Source organism: Monodelphis domestica, chromosome 1 (genome assembly GCF_027887165.1).
Source record: "Monodelphis domestica isolate mMonDom1 chromosome 1, mMonDom1.pri, whole genome shotgun sequence".
Taxonomy (NCBI): domain Eukaryota; kingdom Metazoa; phylum Chordata; class Mammalia; order Didelphimorphia; family Didelphidae; genus Monodelphis; species Monodelphis domestica.
In genome coordinates, this window is record NC_077227.1 from 205065670 (window position 1) to 205083534 (window position 17865).

Sequence of the window (17865 nt, forward strand, 5' to 3'; positions counted from 1 at the left end):
ACAACAAATCAAAACTTATGGGATCCAGCCAAAGCAGTGTTTAGGGGGAAATTTATATCTCTAAATTCTTACATCAATAAAATAGAGAAAATGCAGATTAGTGAATTGGGTATGCAATTAAAAAGTCTTAGAAAAGAACAAACCCCAAATCCCCATTTAAAGACTAAATTTGAAATACTAAAAATTAAAGGGGAAATTAATAAAACTGAAAGGAAGAGAACGAGTGAACCAAGAACTAGTAAGACCAAGAATGGAGGGGGGGGGGGTAATTTCATTTAAAAAAGGTAAGAAGAAAATCAAATCAGCATCAAAAAATGAGAAAAGAAGGAATTAAAGATGTGATGGGCATGCATCTAGAGTATGGGTGAGGGGATCAGAGTGAACCCTTCTTTGGAACAAGGCTACACAAAGAGAGAGACCATAGGGCATAATCCCATGAGTGGAGAGCCAGAGAAATCAGGATATCTCAAGGCTGCTGGTGGCTCATAAATCAAAGATTTAGAGTTGAAAGTTGGCTTAAATTTAAAAAAAATACTCTTCCTTCTGTCTTAGCAGTGATACTAAGTATCAGTTCCAAGGCAGAAGAGTGGTAAGGGCTAGGTATTTAGGGTTTGATGGCTTGCCCAAGGTCTGAAGCTGAATTTGAACCCAGGACCTCGGATCTCCAAGCCTAGTTTTCAATCCACTGAGCCTCCTAGCTGCCCTTTGGTGGATAGATTCTTGTAACTCATCTGCAAGGAAGAGGAGTTACTAGTGGTACCTGTGTAAGAAAGAGTTTGAATACACCAAGTTAAATGTTACTGCATGCAAAGTAAAAAGTGACTGAACAGGGAAAACCTTAGTCAATCATCTGAATTTGGGGTAAAAAGGGACTCCTGGATACAGTGTCAGCAATGAACCACTCATACACATACAGAGTTAAATGTTTCAAATCTTGTTTCAGACACTTAATAGTTGTGCGACACATCGTTTCTAAGTCTCAGTTTCTTCATCTGTACATCCTTCACAGGGTGGTTGTAAGGATCTAATGAGATAACATGTATAAAGTATTTTGCCAACCTTAAACACTATAGAAATACTAGCTGTTATTATATAAGCAAATAGAGAATAAATACAAAGTAGTTAAATTTGAGGACACTTGGGAGGGAGGGTACCAGCAGTTGGGGAAATCAGGAAAGTCTTCATGCAGAAGATGCTTGCACAATCAAAGTCAGTGGAGCAACCCAGGAAGAGCTGAGAACCTACCTCATCAAAGAAACAAGACTCGAGCAATAAACCCCACAGGTCTATGAGGGTCACTTTGTAGCCCTCTTGGCTCCTTTCCTGCAGGTCCTGCCGGTAATAGCTGAGTTGTTCAGAGTAAAGGGCAGGGATCTTGTTTTTGACAGCTTGTCTCCGAACCTCCTGGATGGTCTTCTCCAGATTTTTGGAGGACCAGTGAGCATCTTTGTATAAGTGGGCCATGGTCCTGGGAAGAGTCATCCATATGTTATGAGACAGGCAGAGTGTGTTTTGTGGGTTTGACCCTCCAAGCTGGGGAGAGGGTTAGCTAATATTGGGGACCATCTAATCCAACTTTGTTTTACAAATGAAGAAAACAACACTAGAGAATATGTGATTTGTCTATGGTGGAAGAGCTGGGATCCAAATTCAAATCCTCAGAATCCAAATTCATTAACCCTAGGCTTCCACTTCCTCAAGGGCCTGGGAACAATTGTTTCCTAGCCCACGTCTGTGAGAAGTAGGTTGAGTGAGGGCCCTTGGGGACACAGGGACAAGGACTGCTAATTCTGTAGATTGGTAAAAGTATCTGAAGCTGAAAGGTGTTTTTGTTGTTTTAATTTTGTGAACTTGCTTTAATGATCAATAGAGAAGAAAAAGATTTGTACAGGAAAAGTTTCCCCTACTTTTCTCTGTTGGCTTCTCTCTGCTTCTCATTCTTGTTATCAAAAACAATAAAAGTGGGGCAGGGAGGCAGTGGCTAGATGGCTTGGTAGATGGAGAGCCAGGCACAGACACGGGAGGTCCTGGGTTCAAATCTGATACCATATACTGCCTTGCTGTGTGAACCTGGGCAAGTCACTTTACCCTGATTTCCTAGCCCTTTCTGCTCTTCTGCCTTGGAACCAATACATGGTATTGATTTTAGGACAAAAGGTAAGTTATTTTTTAAAAAAAGAATAGATTCCCTATTTTGTTTATATGTCTGAGTTTCCATAAACATGTGGCTCATATTATTGCGCAAGTGACCAAAATAATTAGCTCCACCCAGGTTTCCTTTCCACAATTATTCCTTTCCCAAAAGGTTTCAGGAAATTGTAAGCTCCCTGAAGGCAGGCTCAGCTTTTATTTGTTTGTTTGTTTATTTGTTGTTTATTTACTTATTTGTTTATTTATCTATCTGTTTGTTTGTTTGTTTGTTTGTTTATTTTGTAATCCCAAGTGCCTAGCACAGATCCTTAAATATTTTCTTTTTTTTTTTCACATGGACCTGTGGTTTCATGGGCCTCCATCAATCAACAGACATTTATTAAGTATTTCTAAATATGTGCCACTGAGCTAGATACTGAGGATACAAATTGAATGGATGAAACAAACTCTACTTTGAAGATGGCTACATTCTAACAGGGCAGAACACAAGTACAGAAAAAGTTTATATTAAATAAATATAAAAGTAAATAGTTTTTAAAAATTAAATATTATGAATAAACATCCACATAAATTCAAAGTAGTTAAATTCAAGGTCAATAGGGAGAGAGGGATCTAGTTGGGGAAATCAGCAAAGGCATCATGGAGAACTAATAAAGAAAACTCCCTGTGTGGAAATTGTATCTCTTGCATCTGCCACACTGTATATGCTGCTATACAGCTGGAAGCAAAGAGGCAAAGTGTATAGAACTCAGAACCTAGCTGTAAGAAGACCTGAGTTCAGATGGGAGGTCCTGGGTTCAAATCTGGTCTTAGACTGTGTGACCCTGGGCAAGTCCCTTAACCCCCATTGCCTAGCCTTTATTGCTCCTCAGCCTTAAAACCAATACACAGTATTGATTCTAAGACAGAAGGTAAGGGTTTAAAACAAAAACAAAAACCAATAAGACCTGAGTTCAAATCCAGCTTCAGACTCTTACTAGCCATGAGAATTTGGGACAACTCACTTAGCCTTTGAGTGCCTCAGTTTCCTCATCTATAAACTGGGGATAATAATAGTACCTGCCTCCCAGGGTTGTTATGAGATCAAAAGAGATGTTTGTAAAATGTTTTGCAAATGTTAAAGCTCTCTATAATTGCTAGCAGTTATTATTACTATCATTAAATAATTAATTATTTAAAACTATCCAATTAAAATTATTAAATTAAATGAATAAATGAATGAATGAATGAATGAATGAAATGGAAATTTTCTACACCAATGGAGCTTTACAATTCATCTGTAACTCAGAATCTTCTAGTGTTGCGTGGGGGTACTGAAGGGTTAAATGACTGAGTAATTAAGTGAGGTCACACAGCTTGGCTGTATTAGAGGCAGGACTTGACCCCAAATGGGCCCTCTATTCACTTAGGTTCTGTAGGCATTTCATAAACATTTGTTCAATTGAATCAAATCTGTCTCCCTCCAAGACTGATGGTTTGTTCTAAATACCGAAGAGTTTCACCAGTTGGGGAGATTTCCTGACATGTTCCTTGATGGGAATGGATGGAAGATGGAAGACTCAGCTGTGTTACAAGCCTGCATCCTGGTGGGGCAGATAGAATGGTAAAGTGGAGTCAGAGGGGCCTGCTTTCCCATCTTGTCTGTGATCATCTCTGAGCCTCAGCTCAATGCCTTTGGCAGGGGTGCAGGTAGGGAGCACAGTGGATAGAGCACCAGGACTACCCTCAGAAGGACCTGGGTTCAAATCTGACCTCAGACACTTTCTGGCTATGTGACCCTGGACAAGTCATTGAACCCCCATTGCCTAGCCCTAACTGCTCTTCTGCCTTGGAACCAATACACAGTATCACCTGTAAAGAAGAAAGTTAAGGTTAAAACAAAAACAAGACTGTTGCTTCTACTTCACAGGGATGTTATAATATTCAAATGAGGAATCTAGATAAAGTGCTTTGCAAGCTTTAAACCACAGTATAAATATTAATTGGGGGCAGTTAGGTGACTCAGTGGATGGAGAGGGTGGCTTAAAGTCAGGAAGACTTCTTCATTCAAATCTGGCCTCAGACACATACTAGCTGTGTGACCCTGGGCAGGTCACTTAACCCTGTTTGCCTCCGTTTCCTCATTTATAAAATGATCTGGAGAAGGCAATGGCAAACCACTCCAGTATCTGTGACGACAAAACCCCTGGCCTCAGATATTCCCCAACTGTGTAATCTTGGACAAGTCGTTTAGCCTTTGGTTTGGTTTTTTCCTTGTTTGTAAAATGATCTGGAGAAGGAAATAGCAAACTTCTCTAGAATCTTAGCCAAGAAAACGTGAATGGAGTTACAAAAAGCCAGACATGATTAAAACAACTAAACAATAACAACAATAAATATTATTGTTTTAAGGCGTTTCCCAAATTAGCAGGGGTTTTTCCCAGGCTGTTTCTCATCTACTCATATATTAGAAAGATACTGAAAGTCTCAGGGATAGATCTTATCACTGATTGGTAAAGTCCCTCCCTCCCACCTATAAACAGGACATTTGCTGTCTTTAAGACAGGGGGCCCCAATTGACAAATGGTCAAAGAATGAAAAGAAGCAATTTTCCGATGAAATCAAACCCCTCAAAAGGTATATGAAAAAAATGTTCTAAATCCTTCTTGATTAGAGAAATGCAAATTAAAACAACTCTGAAGTACTTCTTCATACCTAGCAGATTGGCCAATATGACAATAAAGGAAAGTGGTAAATATTGGAGGGGTTGTGGCAAAAATGGGACACTAATGCATTGTTGGTGGACTTGTGAACTGATCCAATCATTCTGGGAGACAATTTGGAACTGTGCCCAAAGGGCTATAATACTGCATACCTTTGATCTGGTAATGCTACTACTGCGTCTATATAAATATCCAATTTGATGATAGAAAAAGATCTGCTTGTACAAAAATATTTATAGCAGTTCTTTCTGGGGTGGCAAAGAATTGGAAATTGAAGAGACATCCAACAGTAGGAAGCAGTAGGTGTATTTCCTCATGCCCCTGGCACCCAGGCAGAAGTACTGCCCTGGCAAAGGATTATGGGGATGGAAGGGTGGGAGGGTGGGAGATGATCAGAGCATGAATAGCTAGTCACACTTTTGCTTTCTGGACTCAGTCAACATGATACAATTGTGGTTGGTGGGGTGAAGGCATTTCTTTTGCATGACAGCTTAATGTGATCTCATTATACTGATTCATGCCACTTTGAATCCCCCTGGGCACTTGCCAGGTTCCATTTTATATTACAATCCATTGTGAATATGCATGTGCTTTTCACACGTGTACACTGTAAAATTGAGATTTGAACTCTGGACTTCAATCCCCACAAGCCCTTGCTCCACTTCCCCAGAATGCTTTGTAATCTCAAGCAATTCTGAGGTGGGCCGAGATGGAGGAAGGTATTTAAGCTGATGGCAAAGGCTTTTTTTTTGGACTTCCGTTTTGGAGCAGACGTGTCTCTTCCTTGATGTAAGGTTATCTTAGGCCTAGGCATGTGCTTTTTCTTGTTCTGTATTTTCTTTAATCTTTAACCTTTAATAAACTTCTAAAAAATATAATACTCCTTGCAGAGAGAAACTTATTTCTACCTGCCTCAGTCTCCCCTAAATTTTAACTGTTACAACACTCAAGTTTTGTTTTTTATTTCACATTTTCGTTATTCTTAAATTTTCTTTGTATGTGTTTATATTTTTATTTCTATATTTATTTGCATTTGCTTAATATTTCTTTTAGAGCCTATATAACACATTACTTTTTTTTTTCTTTTGGTCAAACTTATAAGAGAGCTCCCAGGCAAGGAAATTCCCTCTGACAGTATGAATCCATGACCGTTCTGCAGCTTACAGAGCTGCCTGGGGCTTTGAGAGGCTGCCCAGAGAGTATCACCATGTCAGACGTAGAATTTGAACCCAGGTCATTCTGACTTAGGGGGGCAGCATCCATCTACCACTCCACACTGCCTCTGCATTACCCATGAGATCATAGAATTAAAGCAGAAAAGGATCATAGAGGCCACACAGTCACACCCCATTTTATAAATGGGGAAACTGAGCCAAAGGGAAGGTAAATACACATCAAGGAAGTATCTGAAGTAGGATTTGGTTTATTGGTTATTCAATGAGAGGCCACTAGGTGGCGCAGTGGATAGAGAGCTGAAACTGGTCAGGAAGACACATCTTCCCTATTTCAAATCTGGCCTCAGATATTAGTTGTATGACCCTGGGCAAGTCATTTAACCCTTTTTGCTTCAGCTTCTAATCTGTAAAATGAGCTGGAGGAGGAAATGGAAAGCCACTCCACTATATTTGCCAAGAAAATCTCAAATGGGGTCACAAGTGTTAGACAAGACTGAAAAATGTCTGAACAACAACAAATGTTCAATGGTTTAACATTAGTGATTTTAGAAATTGATTCAACCATACCACAGACTCAAGAGAAGAAAGCAGAAAAAAGAAGCGAGTTCTTAACTTTGGGGACTAACACAAGGTACTTTCTCCCTCTCCCCTAAGACCAAACACTCTAGGGTTTTGCCTGAGACTTAAACCAGTTCTGGATCCTTACCAAGTTGCACCGGAAAGACCTGTCACATAGCTGGTACAGTTCAGGACATTCAGCTTTTGAAGCCCCAACAAGTGGCCAAACATGGAGGTCATTGATCTCAGGCCACCCCCTGTGGCCATGATGGAAACAGTAGGCACCTGTAGGACAGAGAGAGAGAGAGAGTGTTAGGGAGAAGGAGGCTAGGTAACAGCACTTCAGAGGAGAGGCTAGAGCAAAGGATGCATTATCATCCAGAAAGCAGAATGTGTAGACTAGAGATGCGGTAAAGTGGAGGTGTGGAAGAAAATGCTAAATAGATAGAAGGGAGGGTGTCTAGAAAGCTGAGAAACTAAAGATTAGATTTTACCAAAAAGCGAAAGAAAGATTCATCTATCTATCTATCTATCTATCTATCTATCTATCTATCTATCTATCTACCTATCTACCTATCTATCTATCTATCTATCTATCTATCGGTCTGTCTGTCTGCCTATCTATATCTATTTAACTATCTACCTTCCTCTGCATTTATTATGTTTACCTACATATCTATCCATCTATCCATCCATCCATCCATCCATTTATCTGTCTATATTTCTGTCTATCCATCCATCCATTTATCCATTTACCTACCTGCCTATCTACATATCTATTTAACTATCTACCTTCCTATGTATTTATCAATATGTCTACCTATGTATCTATCCATCTATCCATCTATCTATCTAATCAGGATCATAAATTTTGTAGCCGGAAAGTACTTTAGAGGACACTAAATTAATCCCTCTCATTTTTAAAGAGGAGGAAACTGAGGGACAGAGAGGTCATGTGACTTGTTCAGGGCTATATAGTTACTAAATTATATTTATCTGGGCTTGAGTTTCAGGTGCCAACTTGCCCAAACCAACTCCAAATCAATTAGAATGTGAAGAAAAGAGATGTAAAGTTGGTAGACTTTCTGAACTCCAGAGGTCTGGGCAAAATGAGTGTCCAGAGAAAGAGTTGCTGGCCTCGTCATTGCTGGGAGAAGAAGGGCCCTGGTTCATGAAACTACCGAATTCAAGAGCTGGAAAGGACCTTAAAGAAAATCTATCTCAATTCCTTTATTTTTGAAATGCAAAACAATATGCACCAACAAAAATAAACAGGTGCCCAGAAAGTGAGACCCCCTGCCCAACGGCATACAGATGGCCCTGGCCCTTAAACTGGCAGGCTTTAAAAAAACATATACTTGATAAAAGAGCTCACATCTATGAGTATGGATTTGATCTCTGGAGTGGTGATTTTGGGATCAGGAAAACCTGAGTTCAAACCTGTTATAGACACTTAATAACTTGTGTGATCTTGGAAAGTCACAATATATTTCAGCTTCAGTTTCCCCTTCTGTAAAATATGGATAATAGAATCTATTTCATAGGGTGTTGTAAGAATCAAATGAGAGAACATATATAAAGTGTTTTGCCCTTAAAGTTTGCCCTTAAATCATTATATAAATGCTTAACAATTATTAATATCATCATTACCATCGTTATTTCCTCCTTTGGGTGTGGAGCCTCTAAGGATTGGTTTTAACTCCTAGGAAGGGTAAACCCTAAATAATACCAACTAAATTGCAAAAGTGGGGAAAATCCCCCAAGCCTGTTACAGAGCCCTTATTTTCCACTGTCTTTCTGAGCTGATTCTATCATATTTCTCAGGGAGTTGAAGGAAAGGATTCCTGGGAAAGACAAAGAACCATATCTTCAATTGCTGGACTGTTGTCATGTTTCCTAAGATTTACGGACAATGCTTAAAGAAGGTCCTAAAAGAAGGAAAGATTTATGGGAAGAAACTCCTTTTGTCTAATGGGGATTGATGATAGGGGGAGATTATGATACACTTATATAATATATGCCCCCATATATATAATATATATAACTTAGCTGGGAGTAAGGGACTTAATATGGGACACCATAAATCATCTGCCTGCCTCCTTGACTATACTACATTACCTAATCATTTCATCAGGATAAGTGAGCTGTAAATGCAGTTCTATGAGTGGGTACAACAGATGGGAGACAAGGTAGACATGGAAAGAGACAGTGAGTGGAAGTCCAGTAGCAAAAATTCCAACAGCAGAATTCTCCAAAAGGGAGGTGAAGGCAAATTGCCCAGAGAGGCAGAGAAAGGACTTAGCCTACTCTATTTAGAACCCAACTCAGAGCATATTTCAGCCTTCTGAGGCTAGCCAACTGACCTCATCTTCTTGCAGATCTTCTTGCAGCTGTAAAACTTGCTTTATAGCTTCTGCCACAATCACCTTCCTCTTCTGCAGAAACTCAAGCTCCTCTGGGCATAGATCATAACTCAGCCTCACGTTGGTCTCACCAGGGCTGTGGTGGAAGAGATGATAGCTGTCACCCACAATGTATTAGATCCATTACCTCCAGATGCTAGCCAACTCTCCCATTCCTCAGCTTGAGTGGAAAAGATGCTGGTGCTGTATGAAGGGCAATGAGGATCTGGAATTGAATCCTGCCTTTGGAATTTTCTACCTGTATGACATTGGGCAAGTTTCTTTACCTCTCTGAGCTCCATGGGATAGACCAGATGATTCTTAGACTATTGCAATAGCCTCCTAATTGGTCTCCCTTATTCGAGGGTCTTCTTTCTCTGAACTATTCTCCAAACCATAACTGCCAGAATATCGTTTTTTCTAAGTCCATCCCCACCCCCAATCAAACATGTTAAAGTATTTGTTTTTATACTTAATTTGTAATTAAAATTTTAATTAAAAATTTAATTTTTAAATTCCAAATTATCTCCTCTCCCATCCTTATCCCCACATTGAGAAGGCAAGCAATTTGATGTTGGTTATATCTGAGCTATTATGAAAAAATTTCCATATTTGCCATATTGTGAAAGAAAACCCAGATTTAAAAAAATAAAACAAGGAAATGTAAATTAAAAAAAAAGTATGCTTAAATCTGTATTCAGATCCCATCAGTTCTTACTATGAAGGTGCTTGGCATTTTTCATCATAAGCCCTTCAAAATTGTCTTCAATTATTATATTACTGAGAATAGCTAAGTTGATCTTTATATAATAGTACTGTTCCTGTGTACAATGTTCTCCTGGTTCTGTTCATTTCACTTTGCATCAGTTCATGTAAGTCTTCCCAGGTTTTTCCACAATATTTCTTTTTAAACTTTTTTTCTTTTATTACTGTGAACTTGTTGACCATTAACAAACACGAACATTTTTCACATTCAAAGAACAGAATATTTCTTAAAGCACAAGTCTGTTTAGATTGCTACCCTCTTCAAAAAAGCATCTCAAGGGGGCAGCTGGGTAGCTCAGTGGATGGAGAGACTGGCCTAGAGATGGGAGGTCCTAGATTCAAATCTGGCCTCAGACACTTCCCAGATGTGTGACCCTGGGCAAGTCACTTAACCCCCATTGCCTAGCCCTTACCACTCTTCTACCTTAGAACCAATATCTAGTATTGATCCTAAGAAGGAAGGTAGGGGTTTAAAAAAACATCTGGCAATTGCCCCCAAGACAAAATACAATCTCCTATGTGGCATTTAAAATCTTTCACTATATAGCTCTAACTTGCCTTACTATGATTATTGTAGATCATTTTCCTTCATATATTTAATGCACCAGGCAAAACCAGTCTATAGGCTAATTCTCATACAGGGCATTTCATTTCCTATTCCCATGCCTTTGCATAGACTATCCTCTTTCTCTAGAATGTACTCCTTTTTCACTAGTACCCCACATAAGCCCCTAGATTCCTTCAAGGCTCAGTTCAAGTACCAACCACCATATGAATTCTATTCTTATATTCCCAGCACTTTATATTTATTTATGTTTATATGGTTTTCCCCCAATAAAATATAATCTCCTTGACTATTTCATCTTTGTCTGGTATCCTCAGAGCTTGGCATAGGTCCTGACACACAATAGATATTTAAGAATGTTTGTTGAATGAAGAGTGAATGAATGAATAAATAAAAGGCCTCCTGGGTTTTGAATTCTATGAATTCTTTTCTATGTGGGTTGAGCACACAAGATCCAAGACACTTCATGCAAATATCCCAGGACAAAAGTCTCATCCTCTTATTTAAAATTTATAGAATCTCTAATGAGTTTTACTTTTTTTATTTCATTGCTCAGTTTAAGGACCTACAATGACTTGTCATTATTTATTGCATCAAACCCAAACTCTTCAACCTGGCCCAGAGATGGGAGGTCCTGGGTTCAAATCTAGCCTCAGACACTTCTAAAAAGCTGAAAAAGAAGAACTGCTGTAAAAAGCCGTTCCTAGGTATGGAAAAGAATGGGAACAATAGAAGAACAACAGGGGAAGACAGACAGAACAGTAAAGATGTGGAAGGTATCTTACCAGTCTTTGGCTGTCATAGATAAATCACAGTTTTCATTCTGAGAACCAACAAAGGGGAGAGTCTTATCAGTGTTGTGATATTTCAAAACAAAAGAGCCCACATCAAAAACTTACCCACTCATTCACTGATACCCATTGACTTGACCCCCAATTCTGCCCATTATCCCCATGCGTTCAAATTATTAGCTCCCCAACCATACATACACCATCACATACCCAGCTTGCTTTACATTTGCATGGTTCCCTACTCAGTCTTTGACTTCTTTCCCCACCATGCTGTAGCCCCCTATATTATCAAAGAACACTTTAAACACCATCTTATCTCTCCCCTACCCAACTCCTATATTTTTCTATTAGATAGCTGCCCACTGCACCCTGAAATAATGTTGTGCACACCTCTGATTCTCCTGTGAGCATACCCAGACAGCTTCCACAATCTGTTCAGTAGATAAGTACTTATTACTTTACTAGGAGATAGCTAGGTGGCTTAGTGGAAAGAGAGCTAGGCCTGGAGTCAGGAAGACCTGTGTTCAAATTCAGTCTCAGACACTGCTTAGCTTATGACCCTGGGCAAGTCACTTAACCTCTGATTGCCTGACAAAAAGCCTGACAAAAAGATCTCCACTATTGAAGGAAATAGTAAGCCACTCATTCCAGTATCCTTGCCAAGAAAGCCTCATGGGTAGCTATGGTCCATGGGGTCACAAAGAGCTGAATATGACTGACTGACTGAACAATTCCTTTATCTCATCCCCATACCACCTCTTGCCACCAGCTCTCTGATTCAAGTGAGTCTGGTTAAGGAGTCCCAATACTCACCATAGGTACTGTCAATTCTTGTCCATCTGGGAGGCAATCCAGGGGCACACAGACAGAACACTTATTCTTACGGGCACCACAGCAGCAGGAAAGCTAAGAGAGAAGATATTTTAAAAGAAGAATAGGCTCTTATAGGCTATGGACCTACTCTCCCCCATTCCCCAATGGAACTATGCCTGCAAACTAGTTAGACCCTGAAGCTTCCCATGCCCATAAGTGAATATAGATACCAAGTGCACCCTACCCCATGGGTCCAGTGTTTCTTGGGCACATCCACATGCATTTGGGGCTGGAAGTATTTGGCATAGTGGAAGAAGGCAAGATCTGGGCATCGGTCACAGGAGTTGTAGATGGGTGTGATGTACTGGGTGTTTTCATAGGATTCATTCACTGTCACACTTAGCTGTTTTCCTAGGAATGGGATGTAGAAGATCACAGAATCTGAGCATTGGAAAGGACTTTAGAGCTACATATTCCAACCTGTACCTGAAAAGAAATCTCTGCTACAGCTTATTCAACAAATGGTCACCACATAATAATAATAGTAATATCCACATAATATCTATCTTCCCATATGTCAGTTTGTGTGTGTGTGTGTCTCTCTCTCTCTCTCTCTCTCTCTCTCTCTCTCTCTCTCTCTCTCTCTCTCTCTCTCTCTCTCTCTCCTTCTGTCTGTCTATCTTTCTTTCTAATCTATGGTTGAAGACCACTAGTGAGAGGAACCTGTTACATCTTAGGTAGCCTATTCCACTTAGGGCTAGTTCTGAGGTCACTTAGATGTGCCACTTGGTGACATAGTGGATTGGGTCTTGTACTCAGCATGAGGAAAACTCAAGTTCAAATCCCACCTCAGATGCTTACCAATTGTGGTAACTTTAACCTCACTTTTATCATCAGTAAAACGAAGGGATTAGACTCAAGAGCCTCTCATGTCCCTTCCAACTCTAAATATTTTTTGTTGAGTCTTTTTAGTTGTGTCTGACTCTTCATGACCCCACTTGGAGTTTTCTTGGCAAAGATATTTCCTTCTTCAACTCATTTTACAGATGAGGAAACCAAGATTTGCTTTATCTACTGCCCCATCCACTCTCACAAAAATGGGGTAGGGGAGAAGGGCCCTTCAAACTCCAAATCTATGATTCAGTACTTTTTAGATTTTTTTTCCTGACATAAGGATTAATTTTTCTCTTTGTAATTTCTCACCATTTTTTTTTGTTCTGGGCCTTGGATATTTGAATAAAAATAGATGAAATATTAACAAAAATTTTAATCCTACCTCTTGTACTTAGTATCTATATAACTATGGGCAATTACCTTCCCTTCTAATTGTCTTAATTTCCTCATTTGTAAAATGAGGGCTTTAGGCTAAATGTCCTTTAAGGTTCTTCCAATTTTTCAATCCTATGACCCTGAGAAATTCTCCTTACTAATTTACTCTTTACTCTTCCTTTTTAAAAGAAATTCATCTTTATCTTTAATCATTTCATTTTTGAATATCCTCCTCTCTTACCCAGTTCAGTCATCCCATTTAATAAAGAATAAAGAGGATAAAGGGGAGAAGAGGAAGAGTTCGGCAAAACTAAACCAACACATTAATCACATGTGAGAGCCTATGGAATATTCCATACCGGTCTTCCCCAATCTCTGCAAAGATGGGAGAGAGGTTCATTTTCTCAAGTCTCCTCCAAGATATCCTTATCTTTCATTCTTTATTACGAGGCTATCCTATTTCCTTTATTTCTTCTTCCTTTCTTCCTTCTAATCTTCCCCCAATTTTGTCTTTAAAGGATTGGTGTCAGTGTAGGTAGGTAGCTCAGTGGATTGAGAACCAGACCTAAAGACAGGGGTCAAGGGTTCTAATCTGACCTCAGACACTTCCTAGCTGTGTGACCCTGGTTAAGTCACTTAACACCCATTGCTTAGCCCTAATCACTCTTCTGCGTTGGAGCCAATACACAGTATTGTTTCTAAGATGGAAGGTAAAGGTTTTAAAAAGATTAAAACCAAAAATAAATAAATAAACAAATAATGGAGCAAAGTCTATTTTTTTCTGGGTACCAAGCATCTATTGGCTAACAGAGTTGAAATCCAGACAGATCTTGAACGGTTAGCAGGGATCAGCAAACTAAGGGCCCATGGATCAAATTCAGCCCACTACTGAATTTGTTTTTGTTTTTGTTTTTAAACCCTTACCTTCTGTCTTGGAGTCAATACTTGGTATTGGCTACAAGGCAGAAGAGTGGTAAGGGCTAGGCAATGGGGGTCAAGTGACTTGCCCAGGGTCACACAGCTGGGAAGTGTCTAAGGCCAGATCTGAACCTAGGACCTCCCGTCTCTAGGCCTGGCTCTCAATCCACTGAGCCACCCAGATGCCCTCTGAATTTGTTTTTGTATGGCCTGCAACCTAGGGATGGTCTTTATGTATTTTTTCCCAATTTTTTAAAAAGTTTATTTATTTAACCAAGTTTCCTGTATCCACTCCTTCACCTGGCCCCACCTTCCAAATTCTAGCAGTGCATCTAAAACCTTGGATGCCAGAGCTGACTGGACCTTTCACACAGATGATTGCTTGAAGTATCTCTCCCATGACCCCCTCCCTGCCACCCCCAGCCCCCCAACTTAGAAAATAAAAGTCGCTCACTTTTTCCTTTCTTCTTCTGTTTTTTATGCTTCGCATGGACCTCCAAACAGGAAAATTGTCTAGACTGTAACAAAGGAAATTCCTATAAAAATCTCTGTGGCACAGTCTATCCCAAAACTGCTCCTGGCCACTGATGGGGGTCTTGGCAGAAGAGAAAAGGAGTCAAAGTGACACAGTTATTGTAAATGGGGGGGGGGGCACAAAATGGATCCCAGAGAAGGCAAGGGCAGTGTGAAATTAAGGAGTCTCCACAGGTAGGAGATACTACAGAGGAACCACAGCTAGAACAAGGCCTTTCCTTGACTAGGGAGGATATGGGTAGTTCTGGGCTCCTAGGAAAACAAACAAAACTTTGGGGGAGGTGGGTGGGGAGGAGAATCATGAGAAGGTGACAAAAGTGGCTCAGATCCCATTCTAACAAGTTCCTAGGGCATGTTCAGAGTCTTTGTGATGCCCTAGAATGCTGGGTTATTCACTTGTATGGAACACCTGGGCTCAGAAATCTTTGTCTGCTTTTGGAAATTTGAGCAGAGAATTTGAGCTAGGGCATATAAGGGGGTTGGTAAAAAGAGATCTTTACTGGGGAAACAAAGATCTCCATGATTATTTATGAAGGGAGCAAACAATCTTGGTATGTATACATCCCTAGGGAAGGGTGGGTGGGGAATTAGTTGAAGGTAGGGTGGGTTCTGATTATGCTCATCCCTGGTAGCTGAAGGACCCTAAAGGGGAAAAGTCTGAAATACTAATGAAAAAATCAGCAGGAGCTTTCCTTTGTCTTCCCCTCAAGAGGGTATCTCCAATACCCAACCATCTACCTCATTTCTTCATACTTCCAACCTGGCCCATAAACATCTCACTTGGGAGGCTGCAGTGGGTATGATTTTTTTACTGGGGCCAGTAGGATCCAACTTGTTCTCAGTTTCCCCTCTTATAGCCCCATATGCATGCATACAGGAACCTGCCCACCAAGAATTGCTCAGGGAGGAATAGTTACCACTAGTACGCCATTGGTGAGGAGACTTTCAGGTGGAGTGGGACTGAAAAACAAGATTAAAGCCCGCAGTTAGCTATTGTTTCTTGTAGAAGCATCCCCTTTCCCCAAATCCTGCAGGCCAGTGGCTCCTCTGGGTTTTCTGAAGGGGTCCTAGGAGTCCATATCTTGGCTAGGACTTCTGTAGTAACTAAAAATATCTTCCCCACCCAGCATCAGTTTCTTTGTATGTCAGCCAAAGGTCTACCATGGATGTACTGATTCAGAGAATCATCCATTTATAAACCCAGCTTCAATAGCTCCTCTCACAAAGACTGGATATTCTGCCAATATTTTTCCAAGGGAAGAGAATCTTGGGGGGGGGGTAGCAATTTAATGATCATTTTAGAGGTGAACTATCTTGGTGGGAGAAAGACTGCGTGAAGTACCAAGTGAAAAAACTAAGAGGACTTATTTCCTGAGAAAATGGGTGACTTTACAATCAAGGAGAAAGACTGGAGACATTTCTTGGAGAAAATAGAATTTAACTCTTATGCAGTAGAGAAGGTGTCCTAAAAAAGAACTACTAAGAGACTTTGTTATCTAGAGAGAGGTAAATGGTGGGACTAGAGCTCCAGAATTGAGAAAGCAGCAGTTGCAGGTGAAGACTAGAAGTGACTTTGGCTAGAATCTCTCTCATTGTTGAAAATATTGTTGAAATATTTAACCATATCTTTGCATTGTTTGTCATAGTGTTAACAAGTTAACAATTTATTTACATATAGCATTGATATAATATATGTTATATATACTTCTATATTATATATAAATTCACTATAGAGAGAGAAAGAGCTTGTAACACTGATATAATAATGATAGTAGCTAACATTTATATAGTGTTTACTATGCGCCAAGTACTGTGCTAAACACTTTATAATTTTATCTCATTTGATCCTCACAACAGCCCTGGGAGGAAGGTATTATTATTCTCCTCATTTTATGGTGGAGGAAAATAAAGCAAATGGAAATTAAGTAACAAGTCCAAGATCATACAGTAAGTGTGTATAACTAGACTTGATCTCAAGTCTTCCTGATTTTAGATCTGGTGCTCCATCCACTATACCACCTGATATTTATTTAAGTCTATGAGACAAGGGGATTTAATATTAAGAGAGAAATAAGTGAAAGCTTAATGGAAAAGAGGTCACTCTAGTTTATTTAGGAAGCTGGGGTTGGAGCTTGGAGCAAACTGATCACTGAGAAAGATTGTGTATCTTACTTTATGAGGAAATCTCAATATCTTGATTATCCTAGAACAGTGATGGTGAACCTTTGGCATGGGTACCAAAGATGGCATGCAGAGTGGGCACTTGGACACCCCCCCTCCCCCTCTAAAGTTTGTTACTAGAAAGGCAGAGGGACTTGGGCATAGCTGCCCCTCTCCTTCTCTCCACCATAATTGACAACATTTGTTCACACACCCCCCACCCCTCCAACCAGTAGCCCAATGAGAGTGCTTTCTCCCTCCCCTGAGTGGGATAAGGAAAGAGCATGGCATGTGGTTTGGAGGATGGGGGTGGGGCCAAGAAGTCCATCTCTAAAAGATTCACCATCACTGTCCTAGAACTTAGGATAATAATTAATAAGGAGATGAACTAGTTGCAGCTAAAAAGAAGTATGACGATCCCATCTTGGTTACCTGAGGTAGGGAGAAGGGGTCATTCCTAAAACTCTGCTAGACATTCATTTATTTATTCAATATAGCTATCGAACATATTTACTATGTTCACTGTTTGGGGTACTTATATGTAAGCTGGTAGGAGCCCAGGATTGGAAAGGAACAATTCTGGAGTGATATGGGAGTTCACTCACCTCTCTTCCAGCAAGAATTCCACTTCCAGTTCTTCCATGCCCTACAAAGAGAAAAGGAAAGAAAGAAATCAGCTCTGAGTTATGACTCTATTCAGATGATATTTCCCTGTTCTAGAGAAGCCTTTACAAGCACAGACCCTATTGGCTTTTAAGGGCCCCAAATGTCTCTGTTCTCTTTACAAAGGCTATTATTACAGTCTGTATGGAGCACTGATTATGACTTCTGGAAGATTGAACTGGAGGAATCCTTAGAGATGATCTGGTCCAACCTTTTCATTATTTAAATGAAGAAACTATCCCAGAAAGGTGAAATTCTTTGCCTAAGGCCCTAGAAGAAGGCATAAAAGATAATTCCTCATCCCCAAAATCTTAGAAAGGTAAAGGGATATAACCTTACAAACTTTATGTACTCTGTGACCAAATGTCAGACTCAAATATTGACCTTCCTAGCAGAATC

At 40.0% G+C, this 17865-nt stretch overlaps 1 protein-coding gene across 2 annotated transcripts in view; it reads right to left on the reverse strand.

Moving 5' to 3' along the window:
• PLA2G4E (phospholipase A2 group IVE) overlaps positions 1-17865 on the reverse strand; it is a 144903-nt gene that overhangs the window by 33815 nt on the left and 93223 nt on the right. For both annotated transcript variants that reach the window (XM_007472412.3, XM_016428486.2), the window contains exons 5-13: positions 17409-17449; positions 15561-15603; positions 14564-14627; positions 12167-12333; positions 11923-12015; positions 11104-11141; positions 8950-9085; positions 6735-6871; positions 1246-1468 (exon numbers count right to left, since the gene is read on the reverse strand). In XM_007472412.3, coding sequence (XP_007472474.2) covers positions 1246-1468; positions 6735-6871; positions 8950-9085; positions 11104-11141; positions 11923-12015; positions 12167-12333; positions 14564-14627; positions 15561-15603; positions 17409-17449 — 942 coding nt within the window. The remainder of the gene's footprint in view (positions 1-1245; positions 1469-6734; positions 6872-8949; positions 9086-11103; positions 11142-11922; positions 12016-12166; positions 12334-14563; positions 14628-15560; positions 15604-17408; positions 17450-17865) is intronic.